Source organism: Symsagittifera roscoffensis, unplaced genomic scaffold (genome assembly GCF_963678635.1).
Source record: "Symsagittifera roscoffensis unplaced genomic scaffold, txSymRosc1.1 SCAFFOLD_677, whole genome shotgun sequence".
Classification (NCBI taxonomy): Eukaryota; Metazoa; Xenacoelomorpha; order Acoela; family Convolutidae; genus Symsagittifera; species Symsagittifera roscoffensis.
Window position 1 is genome coordinate 14,078 of NW_026971570.1, and position 8,082 is coordinate 22,159.

The 8,082-nt window shown below is 37.5% G+C and overlaps 1 protein-coding gene across 1 annotated transcript; it reads right to left on the reverse strand.

Annotated features, from left to right (window-relative positions):
- Positions 1-518: 518 nt before the first annotated feature.
- On the reverse strand, positions 519-6,861 carry LOC134856511 (chymotrypsin-like protease CTRL-1; the record flags this gene model as incomplete). Its single annotated transcript, XM_063872780.1, is given in 2 exon segments — positions 519-1,144; positions 6,771-6,861. Coding segments are annotated over 2 exon segments (575 nt in total), but the record flags the coding sequence as incomplete, so codon positions are not given.
- Between the last annotated feature and the right edge of the window lie 1,221 nt (positions 6,862-8,082).

The window sequence follows — 8,082 nt, forward strand, 5'->3', positions numbered from 1 at the left end:
AGTAATAATTCGAATGGGTCGAGAGAATGAATCGAGTGTTACAAAAATTTTCAAGCTAATATGGTGAGCGTGCAGGCTTACATTAGTTTTTTTTCATAGCTTAAGCCGTTAAAACTTAGTTTTACATGATTAAGCTTTTTTTTCCGGTTTTTTAGTCATTTTTTAGAAAAAATGTTTTTCAATTGGCCCATTTTACTATGACTGTCAAATATGCTCCAGTTTGATTTTTTTGCTCAGATCTTTTTACTTACAACGCAAAAAAAAACGGCCTTAATTTGAAAAAACATGTTTTTAAAAAGACTATGGTTAAAACATTCTGTGCTACTTGCACAGTAAACGGCTGTCCTTGTTCAAATTATAGTTTTTATCAGAGAATAAAAAAACGCCAGATAAAAAAGACCTATCTCAGACCATACCTTCAACGCCCCACTGTATTGTCAAACAAAATTTATTCTATAAAATCATTATTTTAAAACTTCGCAAATTGTTTAGCAAAATGTTTAGCAAATTTAGCAGTGTATTTTTTATAGATTTATAATAACATATATTTCTGCAATTTGCACCTTGGTTACTCTATAATTCAAGTCACTGGGGTGAGAAGTCAATGGGTTACAGGGTGAGGAGGGAGAGAAGGGAGGGAAGGGAAACGTATAGCTTATTTCACTGATGAAGTTTGGACAGAATCCAGTAATAATGGGCTGGAACACTGGTGAAGAAACTGCCACCGTTGCATAATTCTCTGGATCTTCTATCCGGTCCGAAGTAGCTCGCGACACCGTAAAGACATCTCGGCACTGTTGAATCTCCATGGAACAAATACAAAGGTCCCCCCTCATCGCCTCTACATATATTCTGGCTCACTCTACTTGTTCTGTGTGTACAAATAACACCTTGAGGACATCGTTGAAATATAACTCCCCCTCTGGTCTCGGTCAGGAATATTTCGCGTAAGTTGGGGGGCTCGATGTCTTGAGAGGCCATTATGGTTCCCAGGCCACATGTTCCCATTAGGGTGCAGATGTTGTTTGCAGTTGTGGCAGTGTTGCTGCTGCAGAGGTTGAAAGAGTGTTGCCTGTGCTCTATGCTGAGAGGAAACATCAGTCTCAGCATTGCTATGTCATGCTGATGGTTCAATGAGTTGAAGCTAAAACTAAATTAGTTTGAGTTGTCTGGTTTTTTTGATGCCACCAATTTCGGCCTTGCAAACTTTTCCTAAAAACTTTCCAAACTTTTCCTTAAAAGGAAGGATGAATTTGAGAATTCGTCCTTTCCTTGAAAAAAAACCTAGTATTTTGATTATTCGTATCATTATTTGACAAAATATTACAAAAATCATTCAAAAGTTCTTGTTTACAAACAAAGTACACAATTGCACCTGAGTTGCTGAATTGATTGAATAAAGTGCGTGGATTGATTTGCACAGCGGACCAAAATTGATACCCTAACCAATATCATGCGAATCATTTTGAAGAAACTTGTACGAGTAGTCTTGTTTCAATATCGTGTTTGTTCGCAGACAGAATACGAGTACTTCGAGATCTATTTGAGGGTATTGATGTCGAGCTTGGTCGATCGATTGTCAAGATTCAGGTTACAGTTGATGATTACTGATTTTCAAAGCTTTAATTCCCAACCTGGTCTAACCTCGCTGAGTCAAAATCAGACACACCAAACATTTAGGACAATATATTTACAGCGTTTAAATTAAAATCAAATTAGATATGCCGGCAGAAGTTGATGATCATCAACATCCTCGGCGAAACCCTTAAATTTCTATACCAAACGGGAGGATGGCGAGCCGAATCCTTATTGCGTCATTATTGAGGTTGGTACTTTATCTTGTTTCAGAAGATATGAGTGCAATTTCACCGCTGATTTCGTTAAAGTATCAAATTTCGTTTTGAGCTTACACGAACGCACATTCCAAGAGCCGGAAAAATTTTTTTTAGCACTCGACCTAGAGGCCACAGGTTTTTTCGAGTGACTTCTCGGGTTGCGTCCGATCAGTGCTTTTGACAAGAGTTGGGCGTACTCTTTAAATGGACGCCTCCAGAAGCTGTATGTTTTGCTCGCTTTCAAGACTTATAAAACAGTTTGGTTGTAGATGCTTTGTAGATGGCTGCTGCTGAGGCGTAAAAGAATGAACGACCCATTAGGAAATGTTTAGGTATCAGTGGAAAGTTGTCGTCAATGTCACTGCTGAAAAGCGGTAGCGACAAGAGTTAAGAATTGCCTCGGTCATGGCTTAAATTTTAGCAAAGAAAGATCGCGATTGTCAGCCAGAAATAGAGTTTAGTAGAAGCGCTTATTTTACAATTGAAACGAATCACTACCACAATCACCGAAACGAGAGCCAGACAGAGGGTCGCCATTCGATATTGTAGAATTTTAGCGTTTCAGCTATCGTGGTTCCAATGAAGCTGAATACTTTTGAGGGTAGCTGCAAACGGGCGCCGAAGATGAAAGTAGATTTGTCAGAGATGAGCAGTGTACGGGTGAAATTCGTGAAAAGAGATGCATTGGAAGATGCAGGCATAGAGTTTTGCTGTTGCATCTTCCGTAGAGTGGCTATACATATTTAATTAACCCTTCTGTTTTTGATCGGAAAGGTATCATTATTTGGGTTATGAGTTGATCTCAACTATGGGAGATGTCAACTATGAGCGGCTGCAACCCTTTACCTCTTTCCGCCATTGTAGCAACTGAGGGGGCAACAAAGTTTTTCTCGGGTGTGTAGATCAAATCATGTCGCTGGCTACAATCAACAAGTTTCTAAGTGGAACAGTGGCTGAATCAACCTCAAGGGGTATGGAACACAGTAGTAGGACACCTATACAAGGATTCCTTGTCTGAACACATTATACTTGCATGATAGTAGTGAATGAGTCAGAACAAAAATAATGCAACAGTGGGAGCAACAACCAACGAATAAACCGATTGACGAAAAATTTGAATCACATTTGGAAAGCTGAAATTCACATCCGTCGCAGACTACGGAAATATAGCAACCATAATTCCAAACTCGATGGTCAAAGATGCGGTGGAACGTACAACATGGTTTTTGGTATTCGGATCAAAATCAGCAGGCAGTAAGAACTTACACCCAGGGGCAACTAAAACATACGTGACAGTGGTAAGGGTTTTACAATCAGCTGGGTGGTGTGTCGAAGAGGCCTAAACTCAAGTTACCGACTGAAGCCGATTCTGGGTTGAAGTTACTTGAAGAATCTACAGCTCAGGATAACACAGGACAGGAACCACCACACGAACAGTGATCCGGGTAAGATAATGGAAACATATTCAAAGGAGTGTGAGTTCAAAGTGAAATAGGCCCAAAATAATCAACAAATCGTTTCCTCGCAAAGGATTGGCAATTGATTTTTCTGTACGTTCCAAGTATTAGCGGAGCTACACAACAAAGGTGGACGCAACCCATTATTTAAAGAGACAAGGTGAAAAAAGAAGTATCACGCTTGCAAGATAGTGATCACATTAAGAAAGAGGACGAAAGTCCAGATAAAGATCCATGTCTAGGATCCTGACTAATTGGGATGTACTACTCATACCATTGGATACCTATTAGGGTACATCAAAGAATTTCATTTTGACCGACACACCATAAAAATAAAATAAGCGGTTACGCTTCTTCAACTGGAAACTCATCGCCGCTTTGACAAACCGAGACCGCACCTCACGAGAACTCAAGCATTTTATCCTGGCAAAGGACATGTAAAGATGCTAGAAAATGAGCCAATAACACCATCAGAACTGGAGTGACTATCACGTGGAAGGAGCAATAGTATGCGTAGACGCACGAGTGACCATACTGTTGTTTCTCAGAGACGGATGCCTTGATGTAACCCATACTACTCAACCCTGACAGTTGGAAGTGACTTCAGCTTCGGAAAAAACATGATGGCCGCACAAGAATAGAAATATCATTGTAGCGCCGAGTAATGCAAACCTTTTTCCGCAATTCTTAAGAACCTAAAACCACAAATTGCTCACTCGAGATGGAAAAAACAAAGTAACGGTAAAGGACGAAATAAGCGAATCTATTGAAGAAATTGAGCCGGCCTTTGGGGGCCATCAAAAACAAAAGAATTGTAGAGAAAATAGTTGTATAACGTTATAAGTACCAGTCAATGTTCGATTTTTCCTTCACCGAAAGATATTAATCAGACAAATGTTTAAAATGCAATCAAATTCCTCAGACAAAAATGAAAACTCTATGGAACACCGCAGACTATCCGGAAAGTTCAGGCATCGTGCTTTAAGGTAAGAGGAATAATGGAACACTGTTACAACAAGAAAATTGAATCATGAAAGCACCAGCCAAGGTTCATCGCGCCATAAGACTAATGGAATGACCTCTTAAAACGGTTAGAACTCGATTGGTTTTTATGAGTAAAGAACGGCACGAATCCTTCAAACTAGATAATTTCTTAAATAAAATGATAGAGGCATTGAGAACCACAGTCTCAAATACAATTAAAATTTCACCGGTTGAAGCTCACTCCGGCCGAAACATGAACCTCACCCCAGCTCAAGACACATTCTCAAATATAAGTGCAAAATCCAACTGGATAAAATTAAATAGGAAAACATCTGTTTTGACAAGGAAATATTGGGCAGATCATTACTGTCAGAGGAGGAAGAAAGAGACCCGCTGTGACAGTGGGATTAAAAGGGAACGCAGCTGGCTGAACCCATAAACGCGGAAAAAGCTACTATTCGTGGTATTTATACAAAACATAGATGAGCCAACGAGTAACCCCGTAATTAGGTACGACCTTCATATCTCATAAACCAAAGAGAGCACGATTGAGAAGGCCTCCATGTTAACGACCAGGTTGAAAATCTCCGGCGACAACGATCGAAAAAATTACTCTGTGGAAATTTGCGGCAAGTAAAGGCGCAACTACGAAACGCAAGGCTCAACTTAAAAGTGAAAAATGAGTCTTTTAGCAGTCCAACATAATAAAATGATGGATGATTGATTGACAGACTCAAAAAGACGCTCAGTCTGGCGCCAAGTTTCCCCAATTAAGACAATCATCTCACAATTTGTCAACAAAATTATCAACTTCAAAAACACAACAGTCTAAAATAGCGGCAAATAAACGATTTACTCGTACAATAACGCTCGTGTTGAGTTGAAGCGCAGCGGAGCAAGCGGTTGTTAATCACCAATGCCGCGCTTGAAGTTAGCTATCTGACTTTATAATTGTTCTGAGTTTGCTAAAAGTTTGGTCTGCTTAAAACCCTAGCACCGTTTCCCGGGTTGACCTCCATACACCGAAAATGCTTATCATACAATTCCATACATCAAGTGTGTGGGAAAATGCTTGTCATACAATTTTCATACAATTTCTAAAATGGTTGAAAACTGGTATAAACTCATTTCTGTGGCTGTTTGATTCTAATAAAACAGTCTGGTGATAAGAAAACTGAGGTTTTCGTTTTTTGAAAAAAATGCTTATCATACAATTCCCATATATGGAAATTGTATGACTGGCATTTTTATGATGGTGACACAAAAAATTTTTCAAGTAATTTCGAAAAATTTGGCCTAAAAATTTGTTTTGTGTTTTTGTTTTCAACCGCAAATCGAATTTCGTACGCAAACAAACATTTTTCGAAAAAAATTTCTTTTGCATGCAAAAATTAATATTTTGTGTGCATAACGTAGTCCTGGATACGATAAAGTTGGCTTTTATTTTCTTTTCACTTAAAAATTTTTTCAAAAACGCTGAAAATTCTTCTTTATGTTGTATGGGGTGTTAATGTATGCCTTGATCAATATCTGATAATTTAAAAACTCAAAAATTTAAAATAATCATGATTAAAAAATTTTGCCAAAAAATAAAAGTTTGTTATTTTTGTTATATCAATTGTGAAAGACAGCCATATTCAGGTCGTTTTCTATGCATTGTAAATGCAAGACCGTCCAACCTTTGGTGTTTTGAGTAACCAAGGTCTTTGTCACTTGTGTTCGGTTGCAACTACAACCAAAAAATTTTCAGAAACTAAATTTAGAAAGAAAAAATCAAAATTTTTGGTTTATGGAAAAACACCTATCATACAATTTTCATATATGGAAAAATGCTTATCACAGAGTTTTCATACAATTCTCTGTACGTATGGAATTGTATAAAACTGTATGACAAGAAGTTTCTGATATATGGAAATTGTATGATAAGAAGTTTTGGTCAACCCGGGTTGTTTTGTTTCAACTTTCTTGTATTTGATGTTTTTGCGTTAAAATTGAAATTCCGTTTTGTTCTTCTTAACTTTTTGTTGAGCTTGAGTTCTCTTTTGTTGAATATGGTTAAATATGAGCGTTTTATTGTCGTCTTTGATTTTTGAAAAGTATATTAGACACTGTTTAATGATTTTTTGAGTTGCCAGTAGTTATCAAGGAATTTTTTTAAGTTTGATCAATGGCGCGCGCAGGTGGTTTTATTGGGGCATGGGTTCGGTTTATCATTCGGTTGTTCGGTAAATTTTTTCTGTAAGGCTATTCATTTCAATTGATTTTTGGCTTTATCTAGGACCATTTAAATTTCAAGGACCATATCTCTGCAGGCACTTTTTTGGGGGAAATCAACCTTTCTGAGCGTATTTTAGAAACTGTTTTTTTTTTGCGCGCGCTACCCTAGCAATTTTAGTACTTATAGAATGTTCTAAGGGTTGATCATACAGAAAGCCCCGCCCCCCCCCCCCCCCCCCCCCCTCCCTGCAGAGAAAGGCAAAAGTTATCTATTAACCTTTCATGAACGATCACCTCAGAGACAGTTAACAGTTCACGATGACCATCCCCACCTGTGAAGTCACCAACATGCACCCAGATTGCTTGAGCTGAAATAAAAACATGCAATTACTCGGAGGAATATTTGTTTCTTCAAAAACACAGAATATTTTTTAAACCCAGGCTTGATATGTCCAAGTTGTCTGTGTTTCGGCTATATTCGACCGATGAAAATCAATTCGACTGCGTTCGACCAACTAAAAACAAATCGATCGAGTTTAATATATCCGTCTAAGCATTATCACAATTGAGTGGAATAACTCTTCAGAAATTGGTTAATTTTTCTAAAGCTACTAAAAACTTAGCAGCTTTTATTAAAAAAGTCTCACGCAGAACCAAAACCTTATAAAACATTTTTGCATCTTTCTGAATTTCATTTACAAAAAAAAGTAGCATAGTCTTGTCAAAGCGATAAACAAACAATTATAATTGATAACACGGATCTGATAACTTTGCTTATGTAGGTTTCAAAGAATCGGGGAAAAAGGCAGCAAAATAAGTTTTTCATTTTTTTACTTACTAACAATTTCCCGTCGTACCAATTTACTACATACCATTTAAACTGTGCTCGCAGTTCCGCTGATGAGAAAAAAAATTAAATTTTATCTAATATTGTACAAGCTTTGGCCTTTTCTACCCAATTTTGGCGTTAAAAGGGCCTTTGACTTTTAAAGTATGAAGGAATTCAATAAAAATCAAAGAACAAATCAAAACATCAAAACTTGGAGCGTTTGAGCATAAACACTTTTTTCGCAAAACACGCTTTTGATAGATGTAAAGCTGTCAATCAAGGTCTGCTACGGTCATTTTCTGAACTAAATAAGTTTTTACCTGAAAAAAGTATATATATGAGGTGGGGGGGGGGTTCCAAACCTGATTTCGTCTTCTTTGAGTTTGTACAAATACATGACATTGTAAATTTATAATTAATTAAAGCTATAATTGACGGACGCTTTTTTCTTCTCTTACCTCTTTGGTATGACCTTCTGACATCCACTTTAGGTAGACCAACCCTTATGTTTTCTAAAGGCGCCTTGGGAGCCAATATACGCTAATTTTAAAGGGAAGCGTATGCCAAAAAATTGCAATTTTTAATTCAAAAGTTTCTAGAAAGTGCCCAAAAACGGCTGTTTTGACCTGTGTTTATTTTCAAGAATTTGCCTACATCGCAAAAGATGTAGGCAAATTCTTTACAGCTAAAATGGAATTTGCTTTGTTGTTTCGTGAGGCACATAATTAATTGATTTCATTCGATTATTTTTCACTTCTAT